The sequence below is a fragment of the Leucoraja erinacea genome, chromosome 3 (assembly GCF_028641065.1).
Source record: "Leucoraja erinacea ecotype New England chromosome 3, Leri_hhj_1, whole genome shotgun sequence".
NCBI classification, from domain to species: domain Eukaryota; kingdom Metazoa; phylum Chordata; class Chondrichthyes; order Rajiformes; family Rajidae; genus Leucoraja; species Leucoraja erinaceus.
The window spans coordinates 67,080,143-67,107,642 of NC_073379.1; the positions used below are offsets into that span (position 1 = coordinate 67,080,143).

General features: G+C 42.2%; 1 protein-coding gene across 1 annotated transcript in view; it reads left to right on the top strand.

The window, feature by feature from the left end:
• Window positions 1–26,106, top strand: part of LOC129695677 (chondroitin sulfate synthase 3-like) — a 251,506-nt gene extending 225,400 nt beyond the window's left edge. Inside the window, exon 2 of the mRNA XM_055632843.1 lies at window positions 23,806–26,106. Coding sequence (XP_055488818.1) covers window positions 23,806–25,377 — 1,572 coding nt within the window. The 3' untranslated portion in view covers window positions 25,378–26,106. The remainder of the gene's footprint in view (window positions 1–23,805) is intronic.
• The last annotated feature ends 1,394 nt before the right edge of the window (window positions 26,107–27,500 follow it).

The following is a 27,500-nucleotide window of genomic DNA, read 5'->3' on the forward strand; positions in this document are numbered from 1 at the left end:
TTAGAACGCTGCCATTGCGGTGAATTTGTACCGCATGTCGGCATGAAAGATACTGCCGGTTCAGATGGGCCCCCAAGTCAGCTACTCGCAACATAACATTTTGTATAAAGGGATCTTAAGAAGCCGTTTTTAATGTAAAAACAAACAACCTACCTTGCGTTGTCCCCTACATGAGATCCGTCCCGTTGTCGGGGTTCGCGGCTTTAGAGGATGATTTTTAATCTACTATAACAATTAAATAACCCAATTTAGTTTAAAAATAACTGCATCGAACGAATTTCGCAGCGATTTTTTGTCAGCAACTAAGTAGGCTGAACAACATCGATTTCACCAGCCTAGAAAAAATCGCGTTTTAAACCCGCCCCCCTCTCAAAGGCGCCAAAGTCATGCACACGGGCAGCAGCAGAACTGCAGCGCCGCTGAAGATAAGTTTTGCAACATACCTAAACAATGTACATTATCCTTGCAGAGGATGCCTTTTGTAACCTCAATGTCACAGTCCACTTTTTAATTACCTTGGAATTGCAGGCATTGCAGTAAAACTATTGTTATTCTTTAGTTTCTTCTGGTGTTTCTGGGATGGGGTGACTGATTACAAATAACCTACATTCTATATTTTGTCATAATGTGGCTGAAACAATGGCATATTTTGTGATATTTATTGAGATAGAAAGATACAACTGCGTTTGGGCAAAATATTACATGTTGAACTTCACGAGTTACCAGGTTTCCCGAGTACCTGCCGTTAGCACTAAGAGACGTCCCGAGCTCCGACGTACCCACTACATTCATTCTCGAGTTTGATTGTTTTTTAAACTCGGGAGAGCTCTTGGGTGAACTCGCTCAGTGGGACAGGGCTGTAAGTATAGCGAGTTATCATTTCATATTTTCAAGTGTTTCAGCACAGGATCCTTCACTTCTCTATTCAGCATTGTCTTTCTATGTGCCTCCAGCACCATCTCGCCAATTACTGAAAAGCTTCTATTTCACCCACCTGCTTGTCAGAAGAAAAGCTGTCGGTTGAGTTGAAAAACAAGGAACTGCAGGTGCTAGTTTACGGGGGGAGAAAAGACACAAAGTGCTGGAGTAACACAGCGTGTCAGGCAGCATCTCTGGAGAATAGGGATAGGTGACCTTTCGGGTTGGGGCCTTAAAGGGTCCCGACCTGAAACATCACATATCCATGTTCTCCAGAGATGCTGCCTGATCCACAGTTACTCCAGCACTGTCTCTCTCTTTTGTTGATTGAATAGATTGGACCTTCTCACGGCATGTATTTTATACCTGCTTTTATGCACAGAAATGAGTACAAATCTCTCCAAATCAAATGTGGAAAACAGCTTGGAAAATTGTATGTTTAGGTATATTTCACAAGTCACTGCAGCGATGCATAAAAAGTTCCATGAGACCATTCCACACCTCGTTTCCAGTGTGTCTATAAATTGCACATCCCTGTGGCTGAAGAACAAATCATGTGGACCTTACTGTACTAGAAGCAGTAAGAGTTATTACAAATAACTGGAACACTTTTACCAAGATTCGGAAGAAGTCTCAAGTTCTACGCACAAGAGATTTGTGGGAAATACAATAGCATGTAGGTCGGGTTTTATTTGTGTAAAAGAGGAAACTCTGCCAAAATATGGTCCAAATGATTTTGACAGAAATTCCAAGTCAAGAATAATATTGAGCTGGGATTTTGCAGGATGATCTAGTTCATTTAAAACAACGAGCAAAAAACAATAAAATAAACTGTAAACTAAACTGGAAAATGCAATAAGTATGTTGTGGAAATGCAGAGAGAGAGAAATGTTAACATTGTGTAAAACATTGTAATGTTTCTCTCTCCTCCCAGGGTACAAATCTTACACAAGCAACCTTTAACAAACTTAGTTTTTGTTTTGTGGCAGATTCATGAATCCCTTCCTAAGCTTTGGAAACTTGTTTATTGGAGACTACAGAATACTCTCAATGATAAGTGATTTTATGTTATTTCTGAGTATCAATGCATCAGAGATTTTGAGGATATTGAATAAGGTCCCCTATTGATTGCCTGAATAACTTGGCATCATTGCAGAATATCCAACTTACACAGACTGGAGCTGTGGAGCTACAGTGTACTTTTGTTTCAGAATGGTAGTTGTGCAAACCAGGAACAAACTGACAGCAGATTGGATAAGGTAAATTAGCATTCACATAATGAACGCCAGAACTTGAAGGATTGTATGCAGGCATGTATTCTGCAGTGAAAAATAAGTCTTAGCAACTATTAGATGGTCACATGTAAATGCTTGAGTGGTATCTTATGACGCAATAGCCATCCATCTGAGAATAACATAACAATACACAATGCAGCCATATGTTGCAACAAGAAAAAAAGCACATCTGGGAATTTACTATATCTAAATTAGGTTTGACAACTCTACAAATGCAAATCACAGCATATGTTCATCCAGCAGTGATGTTGCTTAATGTTTTCAATGCTACTACCTTTTTTAGCCAAGTGTTTAATGCATAGCTCCATCTTTCCATTCGATAAACATAATTTTATTCCAATCTGACTTTATAGTGCCACTGAAGCAGGTGATCAAAGTTTATTCTGAACACAGAACTGTGATTCTATAATAGACACAAAATGCTGGAGTAACTCAGCGGGTCAGGCAGCATCCCTGGAGAAAAGGAAAAGGTGATGTTTCGGGTTGAGACCCTTCTTCAGTCTGACCAAAATGCCACCTATTCATTTTCTCCAGAGTTGCTGCCTGACCCGCTGAGTTACTCCAGCATTTTGTGTCTATCTTCGGTGTAAACCAGCATCTGCAGTTCCTTCACACATACTGATTCTATGTCCAGGTATAAGGTCGCATAATTGTGTTTTTACCAAGTTAATTTGTACCTGTGAAAATTCTCTCAACCAGAACAGAGTGGACCATGCAGTGTGAGACAAAATGAGACACATTTAAAGTGTTGTATATTGTCACAGGTCTCGGAGGGGAAATATGTAGATGCATTGCACCACAGACGCGACATATGCTCATTCAGTTCCAGCCAGATGGTCTACACATTCAGCATTTCCCCAGATAATGCAATCAATCTTGCATCATCTGAAAGACAGGGAAATCAAAGGACTTCACCTTGGAGTTGCACTTTAGAATCAAACTATCACAGGACCTGCCAACAGTACTCAGAAGCAGCAAAGGCAACAGCTGTCAGTCAAATTAATATGGAATCTAGGCAAGCTGCCACATTTCAAGCAGAAATAATGTTTGTATATAAAACCTTTGGAATATAAACAGTGATCATGAGATATGAGAATTGATATTAAATATGTTTTGGGCTGTCTGTTCAGCCTCAAAAATGGTTTTGGACATTAATTTTAAGAAAACATTATTTGATTTAGTCAGAAAAAAAGGATGATTTTACCTCAGTGGTTATTTTGGTCAAGAATGTCATACCCTATCTTAACCGTAAAACCATCCTGAATTTCACAAAAACGTTTCCTAAGGTGAAAAATTTTAAGCGGTCCGTTTTTTCCTATCTTTTTTAAATTTTAGTTTGTCTAAATAGTTTTTTTTGGGGGGGATTCTTTTGTTTTTCTATGTGGGGGAGGGGTAAGGAGGAAACCGCTTCCCAGTCGCTTCCTGGCGGGGATGCGACTATTTCTCCAAGTCGCGTCCTCGCCCCCCCCCCCCCCCCCCCCCCCCCGTGGCCTAACAATGGATTGGAGCGGCCTTTCTACCAGAGACTGGGAACGGACTAGAGCTTCAGCAGCAGCAGCGGCGCGGCACTGGATTCACCACGGAGTCGGCGATACCTACCTTGAGGTATCGCAGGGCTGTGGTTCACGGAGCTCCCAGCGCGGGCGACATCGCGGAGTCCCTGGGGCCCTTTGCCGAGGGCCGCCAGTGTTGAATCTCCGCCCGGCGTGGCCTGGGGACGTCGCGGAGGGCTCCGGAGGCCCCGACCACGGGTAAACATTAGAGGCAGATGACTGACTTTGGTGCCTTACCGGGTCACAGTGGGAAACTTTTGATTCTGCTGTGTGGGGATGTTTTTTATGATGAACTCTGTTGTGTGTTGTGTTCTTTACTTTATTGTATGGCTGTATGGTGATCACATTTCACTGTGCCAACTGGCACATGTGACAAATAAATGTATCTTGTATTAGTTTGTTAGAAACTTAAACAGTTCCTTCATGAAGACTGATACTAGTTATGAAGGTTTTCTAGTTAAACCATTGGTATTGCTAGCAATGAACAGTGGTGTGTAAGTCGTATCAAGCCAAAAAAATCACTCCGGAGCTAAAAACTCACAAAGCTATAAATTGTGGGGTGAGTTAGCTGAGAAATCTGAACCTTAAGTGAAGCTGCTGTAAAAGACTTCATGTACCTTGGCAAAGATATTAGTCCCACAGTAATGTTGGAGCCAAAGTAGAAGAATGGCAAGAGTAGTATCTCATAAGTACGGTAATGAGATCTGAAATTGTACATAAAACAAAAGATTTTAATGATGCAACTTTGAAATAGTATTGTACGTGAGGTACTGAAGTAATTGAGGGATAAAACAAATCTTCAAATAAGGTGTTCCGTAAGATGAAACCAGCATTAAATCCAGTTGCTAACAAAGGCCCACTACCAGTATCCCAAAGAAAATAGAACAACAGATACTGCTTGTTGTAATTGTCATATCTATATTATCACAGTAACCATACAAAAGTGGGCCAGAGAGCAGCAGTAAAGTGGAAGGCATTCTTAGCAGGGAAGAATAGAATATGACAGAGGACTGGCAACAACTGGTTTGGATCTGACTTCCTATACTTAACAAAGAGAGGCCTTGGTTGATAAAGGAATCTCTTCTTTTGATTTAGCTTTTTACTCCCACATTAATTGGAGCTGTTGTAAGGAAATTATATGTTGCCCTGTTGTAACAATGTCTACTTTAACACATCTGAGAGTCTTTAAAGCCACATGGTAGTTTTGTGTTAATTATGCATTGTTACTGATTGCAGGAAAACATTACCATCATCATGAGAAAGGTCTACTGTACCTCTGGGAAGTGGATAACACAGGGAGTGATTCAAATGAGTATGGATGAGTTGTTTTGTTGTCATTGTGCTGCCCTGCTAAAGTCCTGGGTTCTTTGATCTGGAGATTTCACTTTGAATAGGTTATTTCAGAAACCCTTTTCATGGAGAGGAATCTTTCAGAGGCAATTCATTACAATGCAATAGACTAAGCCCACCTGCGGAACTGCTGAAGTTATTAAACCTCCTCTGCCTTACTTGTTCATTGCCCAGATTGGAACAGAGCAACAGCCTTTTAGAAAAGGAATGTGCACAGAAATTTGTATTCATTCTTGTTATTAGGGTAATTTTGTTTCTGCTCTTTATATTAAAACTTGTGACAGCTTTGTGTTGCAGCAAGCAAGAATTTAATTGGCCTATCTGGGACATTTGACAATAAAACTCTTGACTTCAAAGTCCCAGACTCTGAGGGATTGTGAGCTGATGCACTGAAACATTGTTCGATGGGCACTGCACTGCTTAACACGAGTATTGTGCCAATACATATTTTCCAAGGAATGGAGTCATAAAAGCAGTAGCCCCTTTTGATAATAGTGTGTGGTGAAATGGTTTGCTTGGTGGCTTTCTCAGCGTAACAATATTTTCAGATGTGGCATCTGGAAAAAGAAAATAAGTTTGTATTTAGCTATTTTTCTCAACTACAGTTTGTTTCAAAAGCCAGAGAATTGATGCTGACATTGCATCCTCTGCCTGTATGTACTCCTTGTAATTATAGGTGACGTGAGAGTTACAAAAAACAGACATGTCGTGCTTCTTACAATGTTTTTAGTATCTCGTGGGATGTGGATGTCACAAGAAAAGCCAGCATTTAATGCCATTCTTGTGTGTTCTTGACTTATGCAGTTAATGCACTGATGATGCTCCCATGCTTTGTTGGAGAAGGAGTTGCAAGATTTTGGGGATCATGGAGTAAATTTATCGTAGCTGTTAGTTATATCAACTGTGTGTAATGCCGGCAGGAATTAGTTCATATTCCATCTGACTTCATCCATTCCTATATACAGGCATTGACTGATGGAATGTCAATAAAGGTTAGCAACGCTTTGTTTATGACCAAATCTGATGATCCTTTTCTTGCCATTGACGGTATAATCACAGCTTGAACTACATCTAATCCATTTCTGCAGCCTGCTGATACACTGAGATCTGGAGGAGCCATCTTGGGGAACGGCTGCTAACCAGCAGCCGTCCGTTTAACTCGCTTTTTTTTGTAGTTTTTAGTAAGTCCTGTCCTTTGTCTGTTGGCGAATGGACTTTTTAATGTGGGGGGAAGGAGGTAATTATACTTCTAGGTCCCTACCTGGTCGGTGAGGCAGCTTTTTCTCCGGGCTGCCCTGTCCTTGTGGCCTACCAGCGGGCTTGGACCGCCGTTTCCTTGCGGGGACCGCCCAGCACCTCGGCTTCGGTGACGGCACAGCGCTGGGGCGCTATCGCGGAGCGGGCGATGCCTTGCCTGGGTCGCCGCGCTGGATCGACGCGCTGGAGCTCCGGTGAGCTGTGACCGCCGAGATCAACACCTCCGGGCTGCGGGTCTGCGGAGCGGAGCGGGCGGCGCTGACTCTAACATCGGGAGCCTGGGAGCTCCAAACCGGTGCGGCCTTGTCGGCTTCAGAAGCCGCGGTCCCCAGTTAGGAAGCGGCCGTTTCAGGTGGCCCAGCCGCTGAGAGGACTCTCCCGACACCAGGGCAACACCACCCGGTGAGAACGGCCAGGAACATCGGGCCTCCATAGAGGCAATAGTGGAGGCCTCAATAGGCCTGACTTTGGGTGAACTGGGGATGGGGACTGGACATTGTGCCTTCCCCCACATTGGTAGCCATTGTGGGGGGATGATTTTTGTGTGTGTCAGTAAACATGTTAGTCTGTGTCCAAGATGGCTGTCGGAAGGGAGAGTGGACGCTGGCGCGCTTTAGCTGCCGCTGCTCTCTCTTCACATTGTGTTTTTGATTTTTCATTTGGTTTTTGATTTTTTGTCTTTGGATTGAATTATTTTTTTAATTTGTGCTTTGGTGAGGCCTTTATTATATATATTTTTTTACGATTATATGTTTTATTATTCTTGTTAATCTCTGTAAGGTGTCCTTGAGATTTTTGAAAGGCGCCCAAAAATAAAATTTATTATTATTATTAATGACCTTCCCAAAGTGGAACTCATTCTTGTTTAGAATCTCAGCGTTATAAAATAATGCAGCACAACAGAAGCTATTTAGGCTGAAGTGGCAGTGAAAGAACAACACACTTAATCCTTCCCCCTCCCCCAGATCCTTCTTCAAAACCCTCACATTTTGTTTTCTCTCTCCAAACATTAATCTAATACTGTTTTGAAGGCCATACTTTAAGCCACACCAGCCATTTCATTTCTGTTCATTTCTGGCCTTGGATGCTGTCTCTGTGGAGTTTACATATTCTCCCTTTGACCGCACTGGTTTCCTCTGGGTGCTCCAGTTTCCCCCACATTCCAAAGACTTGTGGGTTGCCAAGTTAATTGTTTGCTGTAAATTGCTCTTTTCATGTGCAGTTGAGTGGTAGACCGGGGAGGGGGGAGTGGGATTGGTGACAATGTGGAGAGAATAAACTTGGGTTAGTGTAAAAGGATAGTTGATTGTCAGTGTGGACGGTGGGCCAAAGGACCTGTTTCCATGCTTTATCGTTCTTTCTCACCACACGATCAGGTCGCGCAATGCAAATCACATCCACGTTGCAGAAAAGAGGGGTTTTTTTTTGTCATGACATCCCTATCACTTTCGCAAATTATATTGCAACTTTAATGTTAAAGGCATGGTTTGCTTCTAAGGTAAAACTCTTGCAATGGTACAATATGACAAGAAAAATTATCAGATGACCTAAAATCCCGAGGGGAACTTTCTTTTAGTATTTTGATTCTGCTTTTGGGCACTGAGATATCAACAGTGGCCAATCAACAGGAAAATAAGGAAAGGTCAATGTATTTTACACTGAGTTCACGGTTTATTATTTTAAAAGGCATCATTATACTATTTGTTGGAATTTACTGTTTAAGCAGAAAAATATAACTGTGGTTGTCCGCGACTTAAATTATTGTGCTCATAATATGAAATTCATTGAAAAATAATTGCTGTGCTAGGAATGTGATGAAATCTTCTTGCTTTCAAGACGTCACAATGATGAGATCAAGGTGTTTAGTCTTGGAGAGAATAGACAAAAAATGCTGGAGTAACTCAGCAGGACAGGCAGCATCTCTGGATAGAACGAATGGGTGACGTTTCAGGTCAAGACTATTCTTCTAAAGAAGAGTCTCGACCCGAAACGTCATCAATTCCTTCTATCCAGAGATGCTGCCTTTCCCGCTGAGTTACTCCAGCATCATCTCCACCACGCTGCACACAGTAATCGCGCATCTGGAACACAAGAACACATACGCCAGAATCCTGTACATTGACTTTAGCTCAGCGTTTAATACCATCATCCCACAGAGACTTGTGGAGAAACTAACCCTGCTGGGCCTCAACACCACCCTGTGTCACTGGATCTTGGACTTTCTCACAGAGAGACCGCAGTCAGTCCGTGTTGGCAAGAACACTTCGGGCTCGATCACGCTGAGCACCGGCTCCCCTCAAGGCTGTGTGCTCAGCCCGCTGTTGTTCACACTGCTCACACATGACTGTGCTGCCAGATTCAGGGACAATAAAATCATAAAGTTCGCGGACGACACTACAGTGGTGGGACTCATCAGTGGAGATGACGAAACAAGGTACAGGGAGGAAGTAGAACAACTGGTGGACTGGTGCGGCAAAAATAACCTGGAATTGAATGTCGAAAAAACTAAGGAGATGGTTGTCGACTTCAGGAGGGCGCAGCCAGAGCATACACCGCTCAACATTAATGGCACTGCAGTGGAGAGAGTGGAGAGCATAAAGTTCCTCGGTGTGCAGATAACGGACAACCTCACCTGGTCCAGGAACACCACTGGGACCGTCAAACGGGCCCATCAGCGACTGCACTTCCTGAGGAAACTAAAACAGGCCTCACTCCCCACCAACATCCTCAGGACTTTCTACAGGGGCACGGTGGAGTCTGTACTCACGTACTGCATCAATACGTGGTACTGCACCTGCAACTGCTCGGACAGGAAGGCTCTGCAGAGGGTAGTGAGGGGAGCAGAGAGGATTATTGGCGTCTCCCTACCCTCGGTACAAGAACTGTTCCAGAGCCGCTGTCTGAAGAAAGCACAGAGAATTGCCAAGGACAAACTGCACCCCCTCCACACACACCTGGATCTCTTGCCATCAGGCAAGAGATATCGAAGCATCAAAGCCCGGACTACGAGGCTGCTAAACAGCTTCCTACCACAGGCTGTGAGGCTGCTAAACAGTCACTCTGCACTCACAGTCACTTGACTTGACTCTGCGGCTGGCACGGACACTTTAATAACTGGCACTGGCCACTCAAATCAGCGGCCCCGGACATTTTTTTTTATGATTGGTTTACTGTTTTTAACATTGTGTTTTTTACCTGATTTTAACTATTTATTCTGTTCCATCAGGGACTGGATTGTTTTTTGTTAGTGTTATTATGTGAGAAGTGTTTTAAATTTCATGTGCGAGGCTCCGCTATTCACTGGGAAACGTCTTTTCATTTTGCACTGTACTTGTTGCTTGCAAGATGACAATAAAGGTTGATTGATTGATTGATTGATTGATGTGTCTATCTTCGGTGTAAACCAGCATCTGCAGTTCCTTCCTGCACTGATCTGGAGAGGATCTGGTTTTGTTGGTAGTCCATATATTTCCAGTTTGTGAAACTTTCGGGGCAAATACTAGTTTCTTGTTATTTAAAAGATTAGATGGGCCAAAAAAAAGTGATTGAATGAAAGTTCAATCACTGCAATCCCTGGCTAATGTATTATTATTATTATTTAGAAATAATATTAATTCCACAGAACCAAAAGCTTTAGTTTAGGTTGGCATAGTTCAATTATTAAATCTTTGTGTTTGGTTAAAAATCAATTTTATTTTTCTTGGGGATCTTTTCAAAATTGTATTTTACAGTTAGTCTAAACTGGAAACATCATGTGATATTTAGTTTATTCTTTCATTGTGGCTGGTGGATATCAGGTTTTGGCCCTGAAGATGTATCGCTGGCACTGAAACCAGTCACTGTCCAAATGTGTCAGGCAACAATTACTCCGGATTGATTTTTATCACAGTCAGTAATAGAAAATGTATTTATCTGAACCCAGTGGTATGTACATACAGTATTGCTTGCTTTCAAACGTTTCAAAGGTCTTTTATTGTCACGTGTATCACAAGGTACAGTGATATGTGAATTACCATACAGCCATACTAAAAAAAATCAACGACACACAACTACATAAAAGTCAACATATACATCCAACATATATATACAGCGGATTCCCCACATTCCTCACTGTGATGGAAGGCAATAAAGTCCAGTCTTCGTCCTCTTTATTCTCCCACGGGTGGGGCAGTCGAACGATCCGTCGGGGTGATCGTATCTCCTGCAGCCGGCTATCGAAGCCCCCGCGTCGGGGTGATCGAAGCTCCCGCGTTGGGGCGGTCAAGGTACCCGCGTCGGGCCGGTCAAAGCTCCAGAGGCTTGGAGTTCCCAAAGTCGGTCTCTAATAGAGACTGTGAGCTCCGTGATGTTAAAGTTTGCCGGGGCCCGCGGTTGGAGCCCCAAAGTCGACCCCCGACAGGGATCGTGAGCTCCGTGATGTTAAATCCGCAGGCTACCGTGGTGGAGCTCTCGAAGTCGGACTCCAGCAAAGACCGTCAACTCCTCGATGTTAGGCCACAGTGCGGACGGAGATACGATATAGAAAAAAAATCACATCTCCGTTGAGGTAAGAGATTAGAACAAGTTACCCCCGCCTTCCACCCCCCACATAAAACAAGCTAAAGAACACAAAAAACATAAATTTAACACATACAAACAAATAACAAAGAAGGAAGGGACAGACAGATTGTTGGCGAGGCAGCTATTGCTGGCGCCACCCTTTCTTTATTGGAAGTAGCTTAACATTTTTAGCCAATAGGTTAGATAATTTGCAAAGGAAAAATTACCTCAAGCCAGGTTTTGTCCAAAAGAATTGCAGACTACTACCATTTTCCATGAAAGCTTTTCCGTTAAGCCCCTGTCCCACCTAGGGAACCTGAACGGAAACCTCTGGAGACCTTGCGCCCCACCCAAGGTTTCTGGGAGGTTCCCGGAGGTTTTTGTCACTCTCCCTAATGGTCGAAAGTGGTCTCTGCGTAGTCGAGCTTCTTCTATGTTCCGGCGATTATTTCAAAAAATTCAAAACCGGCCTCGACTAAAAATTGGTCGCCGTTTTAAAAATTGGTAAATTTTTAGTCGAAGCCGGTTGCGATGCTAGTTGAAGGTGGTTACCAGAGGTTGCAGGTAGTGGAAGGTAAGACCTCCATGGTGGAATAAAACTGGGTGGCAAAAAAAGGTTAATATTAACATAAGCATGTGACCTCTGTCACTCCTGGGCGTGCTCAATCAAAGTTGCAGAGTTCTTTTAGCAGAGAAAAGTTATTTTTTTCTTACAATAAAAGTCTCCCAGGTTTTTTTTTAAATAATTCTGAACCATGAGAGCAGGGAAGGAACAAGTTAGGTGGATGTTACTAAAAGTACATCTACTGCTGTTAGCAGCAGCCCTTTTGCTTCATCAGCCTTTCAGGAAAGGCAGAAGGGAAAGCACAAGGGTGAAGAAGAAGTAGAATAAGAGGTGTCAGTGGGTGAAGCCCTTCTTGCAAAGAAGATTGATGCTTGGACAGTATGATAACCTGATGAATGTGCTGCAAGAGGACGATTTGTCTGCATTTAAAAACTTTCTACGAATCACACCTGAGCTGTTTAGTGAGCTGAAGGAAACTGTGGGTCCCCTACTGGAAAAAAAGGAGACCTATATTCGTAGAAAGTTTTAAAATGCAGACATATCCTCCTCTTGGGGCACAAGGTCTCCAGAAGTTTCCTTTCAGGTTTCCTAAGTGGGACAGGGGCTTTACTGTCACCCGATCTCTCGTGTCCTTAGCTCTGCTGGAGAACTGTAAAGAAACATGAACAGCAGTATTAAATTAAATGATTTTTGTGAGGCAGTAAAGTAGATTGAAACATTGATATATTTACTCAACAATATTTTAGGCTTTTTACCCCAAATTCAGCAGCACAGCCTGGAAACAGGAAACCTGATGTACAGCTAACCATCGTTGAATGGACCTTAGGGGAGGGAATGACAAACGTTTGAGTATAGAAGTTGGGATGTAATGTTAAAATTGTACAAGGCATTGGTGAGGCCAATTCTGGAGTATGGGGTACAATTTTGGTCGCCTAATTATAGGAAGGATGTCAACAAAATAGAGAGAGTACAGAGGAGATTTACTAGAATGTTGCCTGGGTTTCAGCAACTAAGTTACAGAGAAAGGTTGAACAAGTTAGGGCTTTATTCTTTGGAGCGCAGAAGGTTAAGGGGGGACTTGATAGAGGTCTTTAAAATGATGAGAGGGATAGACAGAGTTGACGTGGATAAGCTTTTCCCACTGAGAGGAGGGAAGATGCAAACAAGGGGACATGACTTGAGAATTAAGGGACAGAAGTTTAGACGTAACATGAGGGTGAACTTCTATACTCAGAGAGTGGTGGCTGTGTGGAATGAGCTTCCAGTGAAGGTGGTGGAGGCAGGTTTGTTTTTATCATTTAAAAATAAATTGGATAGTTATATGGACGAGAAAGGAATGGAGGGTTATGGTCTGAGCGCAGGTATATGGGACTAGGGGGAATACGTGTTCGGCACGGACTAGAAGGGTCGAGATGGCCTGTTTCCGTGCTGTAATTGTTATATGGTTATATGGTTATTGCCAATTGTCCACTATAACTGAGTGAGGATTCGTCCCATCGTCGCTCCGTGAAACAATGAGTTGTTTTGAAATACAAAGTTTTCACCTGCTTTCCGTGGACACGGCTGGGCAATATTCTGCATTGTTGCATTGATACCACATTGCCGAACAATTGAAGAACTATAGACAAAAGTCGAGGCACAGGTTAGAAATAAGCTCTACAGAATTTGGTTGTGAATCGTAGCGAACGATGAATGAACTGAAACTCAATGACCATCCCCATCCTCAACAATGGAAAAGACAAGGCTGACATTGGCAGCTATCTTCACTGTCAAGCAAACAATCTAATTTTGCCACCACCCAAGGCCCAACTATGATAGAAAGATCATCTCTGCCGATTCATTTCCCTTCATATGATTTCACAAAGTAGCACATTCATGAGGATGTAGGCCCCCAACAATATTGTGGTTGTGGTGCTGAAAGCATGGCGTCCAATGTGAACGGAGGCTCTTGCCCTGCTGCTCCAGTACAGCTACAGCTGGCAATGTCCTGGCAAAGTGGAAGGGGACATCCTTCTGCAAAGCAAAGAATGAAGCCAGTCCAGACACTTACAACCTTATGAGCCTACATCCCATCAGTAAATTGATGGAATATGTCACTGATTGGCACTATCTTGTGATACTTAGACAATAAACTGTTCAGTGATGCTCAGTTGGCATTTTGCCATGTCCACTTAGCTTCAGAACTCATTACAGCCATTTAATGGAGTAAAGAGCTGAATTCTAGAGAACAAGTGTGGATGATTATCCCGGGCATAGAAATAGACCGAGGCGTCCTGATAAAACGAGTAGGAATCAGGGAGCAATTCACCACTTACCAAAGTCCTATCTATTGCAAATAAAGATGTTTGTGGTTATTGGAAGTTAGCCATCTTCTCCTCAAAACATCACTGTAAGTGTTCCTTAGAGTAGTATTTACCATCTTCATCTGCTTTATTATAAGCCTTTCCTCTCTCGTGGCAGAAACGAGAATGCAGCTGATTTATTGCACAAATTTCATCTACAGTTCATTAGAAAATGTTCCCAAAATACACCGAGACATCGACGACATTCAACTAATATGTTTTGTTCGACAATAATTCACACCACATGCATTCAAGACAATGACAACCTCTAATAAAGAACATAAAGACAATTTACTTGATATTTAGTGGTATTAACATTGCCAAATCCCCATTAAATATCCAGGAGGTCACCAGAAACTTATTCAGCTGTATAAATAGTTCAGAACTGAGATCAGAAACATAGAAAATAGGTGCAGGAGTTGGCCATTCGGCCCATCGAGCCAGAACCGTCATTCAATATAATGGTGGTTGATCACACAAAATCAGAGTTCTGGCTTTGTCCCCATATCATTTGATTCCCTTAGCCCTCAGAGCTAAATCTAACTCTTGAAAACATCCAGTGAATTGGCCTCCACTGCCTTCTGTGGCAGATAATTCCACAGGTTCACAATTCTCTGGGTGAAAAGGTTTTTCCTCATCTCAGTCCTAAATGGCCTACCCCTTAGTCTTAAACTGTAACCCCTGGTTCTGGACTCCCCCAACATCGGGACCATTTTTTCTGCATCTATTTTGTCCAATCCTCTAAGAATCTTACATGTTCTATAAGATTTCCTCTCATTCTTCTAAATTCCAGCGAATACAAGCCCAGTCGACCCATCCTTTCATCATATGTCAGTACCGCCATCCCAGGAATTAACCTGGTGAACCTATGCTGCACTCCCTCAACAGCATTAATCTCCTTCCTCAAATTAGGAGACCAAATTTGCACACAATGCTCTGGGTGCAGTCTCACCAATGCCCTGTACAACTGCAGTAGGACCTCCTTGCTCCTAAACTCAAATCCTCTTGCAATGAAGGCCAACATGCCATTAACTTCTTTCACTGCCAGGTCAGAAGCTGGATATCTTGCAGTGAGGGGTTCACATCCTGATTCCCCAAATCCAGGAATATGCTGGGATTCCCTCCATTTATGTGGATGAGAGCAGCTCCCATAGCAGTTAAGCACCATTGGCATGTCCAAGGTCTTGATCAGCATCGTAAACATTCCCTACTGTTGGTTTCCCTTACCATCCATTGGCAAGGTAACTCTGCAGGCACCTGCCCATCCCTGTTTTACCACGAGAAGGTCAAATTCATCAGGGTCATGAGAACTCCACCATTTTGGTGGGGAACTGTACATCATTCCCATAATCTGTTCACCAAAATACTGGAACTCATTAACAGTATAGGGTTCATACTCTACATCAACTGCACTGGTTCACCTGGTTGAAGTGTAAAGAGCATTATCTTTTCTAGAACAATTAGGGATTGAAGAATAAATGCTGGATTTACACAAATCTCTTATAAACAGTCCAATTAAAAATGTGTTAAGGGCGGAGCAGCGATTGTTGCAGAGTTGCTGCTTCACAGCGCCAGAGACCCGGGTTTGATCCTGACTATGGGTGCTGTCTGGAGTTAGTATGTTCTCCCTTTGACCCTATGGGTTTTCTCCCGGTGTTCCGGTTTCCTCCCACACTCCAGAGACGCACAGGTTTATGGGTTAATTGGATTTAGTAAATTCCACATTGACCCTAGTGCATAGGATACTCTTAGTGTATGGGATGATCGCTGCTTGGTGCAGACTTGGTGGGCCGAAGGGCCTGTTTCCACACTAATAATAATATTAATAATAAATTTTATTTTTGGGCGCCTTTCAAGAGTCTCAAGGACACCTTACAAAAATTTAGCAGGTAGAGGAAAAACATGTAAGGGGAATGAAATAAATAGTAGAGACATGACTAGTACACAAAGTAAAGACAGAATTCAATTCAAAACACAATATGAGGCAATTAATGCACAGATGAAAAGGGAGGGGGACGTGGGGCTAAGGATAAGCAGAGTTGAAGAGATGAGTCTTGAGGCGGGACTGGAAGAAGGTGAGGGACATGGAATTGCGGATCAGTTGGGGGAGGGAGTTCCAGAGCCTGGGAGCTGCCCTGGAGAAGGCTCTGTCCCCAAAACTGCGGAGGTTGGACGTGTGGATGGAGAGGAGACCGGCTGATGTGGATCTGAGGGACCGTGAGGGTGGTAGGGGGAGAGGAGGTCAGTGAGATATGGGGGGGCCAGATAGTGGAGGGCTTTGTAGGTGAGGATAAGGATTTTGTAGGTGATCCGGTGGGAGATGGGAAGCCAGTGAAGTTGTTTGAGGACTGGAGTGATGTGATGCCAGGATTTGGTGTGGGTGATGAGTCGGGCGGCTGCGTTCTGGACCAGTTGGAGTCGGTTGATGTAGGTGGAGCTGATGCCAAGGAGAAGTGAGTTGCAATAGTCCAGTCGGAAGGAGATGAAGGCATGGATGAGTCTTTCAGCAGTGGGAGGTGTGAGAGAGGGTCTGAGTTTGGCGATGTTGCGGAGATGAAAGAAGGAGGTTTTAATGACATGGCGGATGTGAGGCTCAAGGGAGAGGGTGGAATCAAAGATCACACCAAGGTTGCGGGCCTGGGCAGATGGGGAAACAGTGGTGCCGTCGATGGTGAGAGTGGGGTTATTAATTTTGTTGAGTGTGGCTTTGGAGCCTATGAGGAGGAATTCTGTCTTATCGCTGTTGAGTTTGAGGAAGTTATGTTGCATCCAGGTTTTTATAGCTGACAAACAGGAGTTGATATGGGAGAGGGGGGTTGTGGGGGGATTTGGTGCCGAGGTAGATCTGGGTGTCATCGGCGTAACAGTGGAAGTCCAGGTTGAAGTGGCGGAGTATCTGACCAAGGGGGAGGATGTAGATGATGAAGAGGAGGGGGCCGAGTACGGAGCCTTAGGGAACGCCTTGAGTGACTGTGGCTGTAGCAGAGGTGTGGTTGTGGAGAGAGATGAAGTGGGATCTGTTGGAAAGGTAGGAACGGAGCCAGCTGAGTGCAGAGCCTTCAATGCCGAGGTCTTTTGAGTCTGGTGAGCAGGATGTTATGGTTCACTGTATCGAAGGTCACTGTATCACTAATGTCTAAAGCGTAAAAGGGATTGTATGGATTAGATTAATTCACTATGTTCCTTGGAAATGGATGTCATCTTGAGTCCCGGTACACTCACTATACAGGTTAAATCATGTGTAGTAGTGGAATATCAAGGATTGTTTGCCACTCGCAGAGTGGGTAAAATGCATGTAATGAAAAAGCAGTGCCTGGCATTTGTAAAATGCTCAGATATTTTGGCTTAAAAATGAACAGTCAAATTTTACAACATGTTCAGATTAAAATTACACCTACTTCAAACAAACGAGCCTGATGCAATTCTTTTTCCCCAGTGAGGTACTTAAAGAGTTACAATAGATTAGTTATATAGTAAATCCAGCTGAAATAATTTGTTGTTTCAGTAAATGCATGAATCTATAAAATTTGCATGAAAAAGCTAGAATTCCAATATCTGCAGATTCTTAAGTGAGAATTGAATATTCTGACAGTACCAAACATCTAAAGAAACGAGGATTTCCATTTTTTAGTTTCAGGCTATATAAATTCAATAAGTTTTTAGTCAAATATAATTTTCAATAAAAATACATCCTTTTCATAGAAAAATATCCAGAATTGTTGCCAGCTTTAAACATGACAAGCCATTTATTTGGTGCAGACAATGCCATGTTAGAATAATCTGCATTAATCTACAGCCTGAAGAAAATCAGTATAATATAGTTCAACAGTCTGTGACTGAGCTTTGGTCTATCTTGGGATCATTTGGGAGGTGTTTCATATCCCTTCACGTGAAAGTGGATTTATAATCTCAGCTATGATCTTCTGCTTGGCGCCAACCAGTTGCTAATATCGAACTAGCTCAGAAAGGCACATATACTGTCTTTATCTCCTTCCTAGTTCAAACAATTATGGTGCAAGCTTGTGGGCAATATTTAAAAGGTACAGAAGCGCTAAAGATTCATATTTTTACAGCATGGAAGCACATCCTTCATTGTAACCCATTGTGTCCATGCCAACCAAGATGCATAACGGTGCTTAGCTCATTTGCCTCCATTTGACCCATGTACCTCTAAACCTTTCCTATCCTGTCAAAACTCAAATATTCACTCAGAACCTACATCTGATCTGAACACTCAACAGAAATACAGTACTATTGAGAGTGTTTTAGCCCAGTGAGCAATGGTACATTTCTAGGAACTATAATGCTGGTTTTGAAACTTATTTAGAGACTTCCAAAAATACATGAAATTAATAAACCCAACACTCTCCAAACCAGAAATCTTTTCTTGAAATGTAGTTTTTATCTGTGGTATTCTTTGCCTCAGAGGGCGGTGGAGGCCAGTTCTCTGGATACTTTCAAGAGAGAGCTAGATAGGGCTCTTAAGGATAGCGGAGTCAGGGAATATGGGGAAAAGGCAGGAACGGGGTACTGATTTGGGATGATCAGCCATGATCACATTGAACGGCGGTGCTGGCTCGAAGGGCCGAATGGCCTACTCCTGCACCTATTGTCTATTATCTTTTTTTCTACCATTTCAACTTGCCTTAGGTTAGAAGGTTTCTCTGTTGATCATTAATTTTCTTTATCCATTGGAGACTACAGTAAACAGTACCAGACTCCTAGTTTCACATTTTGATTAGCTACAATCAGGCTGCCCATGTATAATTAAACCTCCTTTGCTGAATGTTGGCATGCATAATTCATACGCTGGAAGGGAGCAGCCGGGCAAGGATGTACTTTCCTTGATCAGATGTCACGACTCAAATTTCTGTCATCATCAATCACAGATGTGTTCAGGTACATTACACTTTACCTGCAAAGCAGCATCCCAGGTTGCGGCTGTAGATTATCAAGGTGCTTCGCGGAGCTGGGCTAATCAATTTCTATGTGTAGGACAGAACTGCAGATGCTGGTTTAAACCGAAGATAGACACAAAAAGCTGGAGTAGCTCAGCGAGTCATACAGCCCCTCTGGAGAGACCTGAAAAGTCACCTATTTCCTTTCTCCAGTGATGCTGTCTGACCTGCTGAGTTACTCCAGCTTTTTGTGTCTATCATCATTTTTTATATCAGGCCCAGCCTGATAAATCAGGTATCTTAATAATGCATCCGAAAAATACTTTCTAATCTGTTTTGTTATTTGTGGGGATACCGTTAAATTTAGTAAAATCCTTTATTTTGCGCTTTAAGTGGTATTGAGTTTTTTTTAACCAAAATCTTGTTTTCTTTTTACATAAACTGTAATAGAATTGGATTTAGTGTTCAGTTTATTAATTTCATGTATTTTTGGAGGTCTTGCAACATTTTACAATAGTCCATAAGTTACATAATGCAGGGGGTTGTTTAGCAACAGCAATCATTGTTTTGAGAGCTCTTGACATTTCAAACATGAGTTAAAGAGTCAATGGTTCTAGTTACACTCAACTGTATGAATTTACTGCATTATGTTTTTATGAAATGCGTTGAATTTCACTCAGTGCACCAGGGAGCTTCAAAGTTTTCCACCAATGTTAGGATCCTCCTTTGTATCAGTCAGTTATATGTCCTCATGCTCCAAAGCAGTGATAGCTGGCCATTCTTTTTTTTTTCCTTTGTCCCAAGTTAAGGGAAGGCAGTTTTGTCACAACAGAAACTTAAAAATGGTAACAGAATAGAAGGAAAGCCGACCCTATGTTACCTTCTCTTCCTTTCTCATTTATTTTTCCTCCTGAATAGGGAGGGTCAAATGCATGTTCACGAACAAGCTGGATGACAGATGTGTTACACCAGATGACGATTACACTTGCCAACAAAACCCTAGTATCAAACAATATCAAATTGGGTGACAAAAATGTAACAACTTGTATTTGCTACCACTTCCTTCTTTCTAATAACTGCCTGTGGACAAAAGTTGAACAAAGGGGACTATGGAGGCATGAGAGAGGAGCTGGCCAAGGTCGACTGGAAAATAATCCTCGCAGGAATGATGGTGGAACAGCAATGGCAGGAATATTTGGGCATAATCCAGAAGATGTAGGATCATTTCATTCCAAAGAGGAAGAAAGATTCTAAGGGGAGTAAGAGGCAACCGTGGCTGACAAGGGAAGTTAAGGATGGAATAAAACTAAAAGAAAAGGTGTGTAACACAGCAAAGGGTAGCGGGAAGGCATTGCAGAGGGTGGTGAAAATTGCCCAACGCATCACCGGTTCCACGCATTGAATCTGACAAGCGTGGCGGAACAGCAATGACTGCACCCCAACCATGGACTTTCCCTGGGAGCGCTAAGGTCCTCCGTTGCCGAACCAGATGTAGGAACATTTCATGGCCAAAGAGGAAGAAAGACCTCGGTCTAATCACCCCCCCCCCCCGGAGTAAGAGGCAAATCGTTTGTGGCTGACAAGGGAAGTTAAATGTATGGAATAAACTGTACACTGACAAGACAATGTGTGTTGAACACAGCAATCTGAATCTGAATCGGAAGCTAGAGGATTGGGAAACTTTCAAAGGACAACAGAAGGTAACAAAGGGCAATACGGGGTGAAAAGATGAAGTACGAGGGTAGGCTGGCCAAAAATATAAAGATGGATTATAAATTCTTCTTTAGGTATGTTAAGAGAAAAATATTAATAAAGACAAATATGGGTCCCTTGAAGGCAGAAACAGGTGAAATTATAGGGAACAAGGAAATGGCATAAGAGTTGAACAGGTACTTGTTGTGTGAGTTTGAGATAGTTTGAGATTGTTTATGTCTTCACTAAGGAAGACACAAACAATCTCCCAGATGTACTATAGGACAGAAGATCTAGGGAGACAGAGGAACTGAAAACATTTTGCATTAGGAGAGAAATAATATTGGGTTGACCGATGGACTGAAGGCTGATAAATCCTTAGGGCCTGAAGTTCTGCATCCCAGGGTACTCAAGGAGGTGGCTCTAGCAATTGCGAATGCATTGGTGATCATTTTCCAATGTTCTATAAATTCAGGATCACTTCCTGTGGATAGGAGCTTTTCAAGAGAGGAGCAAGAGGGAAAATGTAGAATTATAGACCAGTTAGCCTGACATCGGTGGGGAAGATGCTGGAATCAAATATTAAAGAAGAAAAACGGCGCAGTTTGGATAGCAGTAAAAGGATCGGTCTGAGACAGCATGGATTTATGAAGGGGAAATCCTGCTTGACTAATCTTCTGGAATTTTTTGAGCATGTGACAAGTAAAATGGATGAAGGAGAGTCAGTGGATGTAGTGTATCTGCTCGTTCAGAAACCATTTGATAAGGTCCCACACAGGAGATTAGTGGGCAAAATTAGAGTACATGGTATTGGGGTAGGGTATTGACATGGATAGATTTGTTGGCAGACAGGAAACAAAGAGTAGAAATAAACGGGTCCCTGTCAGAATGGCAGTCAGTGGTGAGTGGCATGCTGCAAGGCTCGGCATATATATATATTACAATATATATTAATGATTTAGATGATGGAATTAAAAGTTACTCTAGCAAATTTGCAGATGGCACAAAGCTGGGTTGCAGTGCGAACTGCAAAGAGGATGCTAGGAGGCTACAGGGTGACTTGGACAGGTTGAGTGTGTTGGCAGATGCAGAAAAAATGTAGATAAATGTGAGGATATCCACTTTGGCAGCAAGAGCAAGGAGGCAGATTATTATCTCAATGGAGTCAATTAGGAAAAAGGGAAGTGCAACGAGACCTGGGTGTCCTTGTACACCAGTCACTGAAAGTAAACATTCAGGTACATCAGGCAGTGAAGAAAGCCTTCATAACAAGAGGATTTGAGTATAGGAGTAATTGCCGTCCCACAATGCGAGTTCATTCAAGAGCTCTCCCGAGTTTAAAAAAAAATCAAGCTCGTGGTAAGCACGGAGAATGAACGTAGCGGGTACATCGGAGCTCGGGGACAATGCTTAGCGGCTTGTAACTCTAAGGGCAGGTACTCGGGGAGACTCGCTAACGACATGTTGAAAAATGTCCACGAGAGCCCCGAGTACCGACGAGCGGCTATTACCATAAATCTCCGAGTTAAAATCAGGGCAAACTCGGGAGAACTCTTTGAATGAACTCGTACAATAGGACAGGGCTTTTCAAGAGGTCCTTCTATAGTTGTACAGGGTCCTGGTGAGACCATATCTGGAGTATTGTGTGCAGTTTTGGCATCCTAATTTGAGGAAGGACATCCCTTGCTATTGAGGCAGTGCAGCGTAGGCTCACGAGGTTAATCCCCGGGATGGCAGGACTGTCATATGAGGAAAGATTTGAAAGACTGGGCTTGTATTCCCTGGAATTTAGAAAGATGAGAGGGGTTCTTGTAGAAACATATAAAATTATAAAAGGACTGGAAAAGCTAGATGCAGGAAAAATGTTCCCAATGTAGGGGGAGTCCAGAACCAGGGGTCACAGTCTAAGAATAAAGGGGCTGCCATTTAAAACTGTGATGAGAAAAAACTTTTTCACCCAGAGAGTTGTGAATTTTTGGCATTCTCTGCCACAGAAGGCAGTAGAGGCCTTTTCACTGGATGAATTTAAAATAGAGTTAGATAGAGCTCTTGGGGCTAGCGGAATAAAAATATATGGGGAGAAGGCAGGCACGGGTTACTGATTGTGGATGATCAGCCATGACTACATTGAATGGGGGTGCTGGCTCGAAGGGCCAAATGGCCTCCTCCTGTACCTATTTTCGATGTTTCTATGTCTATGTTTCTATGACATGACACATCATTACACAGCTAAAAAGGTTATTGTGCCAATTACAGCTTAACCAATGGAGGTCCAATTGGTAATTTAAAGATGCACATGGGCAGGATATGTCACGTGTGTATTGGCATTTGAGTATCAAGTTTATACTGGCACAACCTTGTCCTTATCTTCAGACTATCCTGCACCCACCCTTCAATAACTCAGGTGTGGGTCAGTTGACTGATCCACCAAGACCAAGATCAGGATGGCTGTAATTTTTCCTTTGTTGCAGATGCCTCTTTGACACAAGCCAGCTGACCAATTATTTCTACTAATCAGCGACCTAGACGACACAATTGACTTGCACTTGGTTCCCTCTTGTTAGCAAACTTCCTACAGTTAATTCACATAGCTATTGTTTGCTCAGTCTGAAGAAGGATTTCGACCCGAAGCGTCACCTATTTCTTTTCTCCAGAGATGCTGCCTGGCCTGTTGTGTTACTCCAAAACGTGTGTCTGTCGATTGTTTTTCTGTAACTGATTAATGATCAATTAACAAGGTCCTGAATCAACAGTTCCCGCTGATTTACATTGTGGCACTGCTGTTATTTATTTCAGATACTTTTGGTTAATCAGTATTTTCTTACTTTAATGGCAAGAATACCTTTAGGTTGTCATTTGCATTTATGTTAAAAAATAAATACAATTGGGTTGAGAAAGATTGCAAATAATTGAATAGATTTGAAAACTGACATGGTTGTGGCAGCATTAAAAAAAAGATTGCAATTGCAACCAATAAATTCTTTTCTACTGTATATGAGGATTAGGTGCAGAAAAACTTTAAAAAAATAAAATACTGCGAAAATAGAGTGTTTTAACTTAAATGCAATTTTAGTTTTGGCTTTCCTTTGAGAGAAATAATGGAATGGCATCAATAGTGAGATCTAATAAACACAGGAAGTCATCAAAGTCAGAGGGTGTTATGGCCAGCAGCATTTAATGGCAGACCTTTCATATAATTTGCACCACAGTTGATCAGCCAACAGTTTATATTTATGTTTAGGAATGTTGCCTGGAAAATAATTTTATGGATATTGCTTGTTAAAACCTTTCTGTTACAATGCATTTGAAAACTATTTTATTGAAAGAGAAGTACATGCAGATCTGCACTTAGCAATACCCTCTTCTTAATTTTATTTTTCTCTTTCACATCAACAGATGCAGCAGCTCTTCTATGAGAATTATGAGCACAACAAAAAGGGGTACATTCAGGATTTGCATAACAGCAAGATTCATAATGCTATCACACTCCATCCCAATAAAAGACCCTCCTATCAATATAGACTGCATAACTACTTGCTAACCCGGAAAGTTTCAGAGCTACGCCATCGCACCATCCAGTTGCATCGAGAAAGCGCTTCCATGAGCAAGCTCAGCAATACTGAAGTGCGCAAGGAGGATCAACAGCTTGGTATGATGCCTTCTTTTATGCGTTTCCAGCCTCAAGACAGAAACGAGGTCCTTGAGTGGGAATTTCTGACTGGGAAGCACCTTTACAGCATGGTGGAGACACAAATCCCTCGGCAAGGCATCAACAGTATGCTGCGTGCAGCCCTGGATGACTGTATAATGCAAGTTATGGAAATGATCAACTGGAATTCTAAGACAAGAGGACGTGTAATTGAATTTAAAGAAATTCAATATGGCTATCGCAGAGTTAATCCCATGTATGGTGCAGATTACATCCTGGATCTGTTGCTACTTTACAAGAAGCATAAAGGGAGAAAGGTAACTGTTCCTGTGAGACGCCATGCTTACATTCAACAATCGTTCAGTAAACCATTCATGAAGGAGGCTGAAGAACTTAATGCCAGAGAGCTTGCAGAAAGCATAAACAGCGAGGCTCAGTCATTCTCCTTCCTCTCAAACTCACTGAAGATCTTTTCACCGTTCCAATTCACAGAGAGCACCAAAGAGCTGAAGCAGCGTAATGACCAGAAAGTTCACATCCTAGTCCCCCTCACTGGAAGGTACGACATATTTGTCCGGTTCATGGAGAACTTTGAGAAAACTTGCCTTATTCCAAAGCAGAATGTAAAATTATCCATATTGTTATTCAATTCTGATTCAGTCCCAGACGAAGGCAATCACATGCAGTTAATGAATGAGCTCAGCCGAAAGTATCCTACAGCAGATATGACCATTCTCCCAATGAGGGGAGAGTTCTCTAGAGGCTTGGCCCTAGAAATGGGCTCCTCTTCGTTACATAATGACAGTTTGTTGCTCTTCTGCGACATTGACTTAATTTTTATTCCAGACTTTCTGCAGAGATGTAGGGACAATACAATTCAGGGAGAACAAGTTTATTTTCCTGTAATTTTTAGTCAGTATGACCCAAAAATAGTTTATGGTGGGAACCCTGTAAATGATAACAACTTTGTTTTCACGAAGAAGACCGGTTTCTGGAGGGATTATGGCTTTGGAATTGTTTGCATATACAAGAGCGATTTATTGCAAGTTGGCGGATTCGATACTTCCATTCAGGGTTGGGGGCTGGAGGATGTTGATCTTTTTACTAAGGTGATCTCTTCCGGCTTGACTGCATTTAGAAGCCAAGAAATTGGGGTTGTCCACATTTACCACCCTGTTCACTGTGATCCTAACATAGATCCTAAGCAATACAAGATGTGTCTAGGGTCCAAAGCAAGTACATTTGGATCGACAATGCAGCTAGCTGAACTCTGGCTTGAAAAACATCTAAATGGTGGATACAACAGAACTATATCCTGACATTCAAGCTCCTTATCTAACTCTTCAAAGGGTTTTACCTCAGATTTTTACATTGTTATGCTTTTGGTTCTCCAGTCACCTCTTCCAAAGAAGATTTTCAAAGCATTAAGACAAGGTGAATAACATTCATGAATATTTTAATGTCCTATGGAAAGTGCTTTGAAAATGGTTTTTTTTGATCATTGCCTAAAAGTGGGGAGATTCAAAACACTTGGGAGTACTGTTGGTCGTATTTCTCCTGTAGGCTTTGTAAAAGTGCTTCTTGTGTCAGAATCTGAACTGCAAGTCAAATCTGATACGTTGGAAATAATGCCACAAAAGTGCTTTAAGCTTCAAGTGGGAAAGAACTATTGTAGACTTTTTAATTTATGTTCAGACTTTAAAATTGTTGACATTCACCATCTGCAGTATTTTTTAATAACTATGTGAACAAATGTATGATTGTATGTTTGCTTTTAAAAACTTTTATGTGGGAATATATTCTCGCAAGATTACAGGTACTGGTGACCAAGCTCGAAATGTCAGAAAATGTATGTATTCCGTATAATGTGTACAGCGAGTTTAGATGACTCCTGGTTTCTTCAATGGAAACATGCTGCAAGTAGGCATGTATCCTCATTCCTTTAGCTTTGTGTCTTTAAATGCCCCTACAGTTTGCCGCTTAGAAATCATCTGAGAACAATCTTATTTATAATAAAGTATCTGCATAACATTATTTCACTTCTTAAATATGGTTGGATTGTTTTTGTCGATTTTATGAAAATCACTCATTCGAGGAACAACTCACTGTTTTAATGAAGGTGTTTTATAATTCCATTAATAATTTTTGCATAGGTCGTCGTCTTTGGAAATACCCAGATCTACTGCTGAAAATAGATTGGAAATTTTCTGAAAAGCCATTGTTACTATACACCTGAAATCCCTCTACTTTTCCATGGTTACTTTACCCAGTTGGGTGTTGTTACTCTTTGTGCCATATTTCAATATGCTGACACTTGGGGTGGAATACTATTGTTCATAGAGCAACCAAAATGGTCAGAGTAGCTATGTTGAGTAGCAAGATGAATTTGTCAAATCTGAATGTGCCGTGGCAGCGAGTCAGTGCGACATCTTGAGCTGAAATTAAAACAGACTGTGCTGGAAAGTGCTGGAAAGATGCCCATCTGTGGAGAGGAAAGTAGGGTTGACACCAGAAATGGAAAAGTAAGATAAATGTGCTTTAAGTTGCAGAGAGAGGGAGAAGGGTAAAAAGATCAGAGGGAATATGAGAATATCTATGCCAGATACAAGACCAAGGCTGTCCAGATGATTAATACCTTTGTTCCTTTGATGAATTAAAGTGAGACAAAGAATAGACCAGTTCTGACACAAACATAAGGTTGGAAGTGGCTATCAGGGTCACATTAGTAGACTGAATTTAGTAGTCATCACCCAACATGTGTTTCGTTTCTCCAGTTTAGAGGATAGTACCAAATGCAGTGTTCTAAATTCAAAGAAAGGCAAGTGATTTGCTGCTTCACCTTGAATGGTGGCTGGGTCCATGGATAGTGCAAAGAAATAAGATGAAAGAACAAGTGTTCCTGAGAAAATGCTGTGAGAAAGGGATTTGCTTTGAGGGAATACTCCCTCAGAAAGTCAAAAGAAGAGGGGAAGATGCATTGAGAGGTGGAATTTTAATAAAGTTGTTAGGGATTTAAAGAGGAATGTGGAGGCAGGCAGGGCAGAGGGCGAGAGCAAGGTAAATCTATACTTGGTTTCACCACCAAGGGAGGGGAACACATGAACAGAGGTGGCATCTATACCCAGCTTGTAAGTTTCCCCTCTGCCCTTTGCTCCAGCAGGATTTAATAAATTAAGTGGATTTTTAATGCAATTTTCTCTTTTATATACAATGGCGTAATTCCAAAGTTGCCAGTAACTTGGGGGTTGATGCCAACAGAGTGGCATAAAGATCGAGGTCTGTGTAGTCAGTCAACACGGGTTTGGGGATGCGAGTTATTGTGGATGTCACCAAATAGTTATCTGGGGAGGAGAGAGTTCAGGCGGAGTTAAGTGTTTGGGGAAAGGTAGAGGATTATGATCACTATACAAAATGCTACAAAATCCTGCTTCTGTCTGGAGGT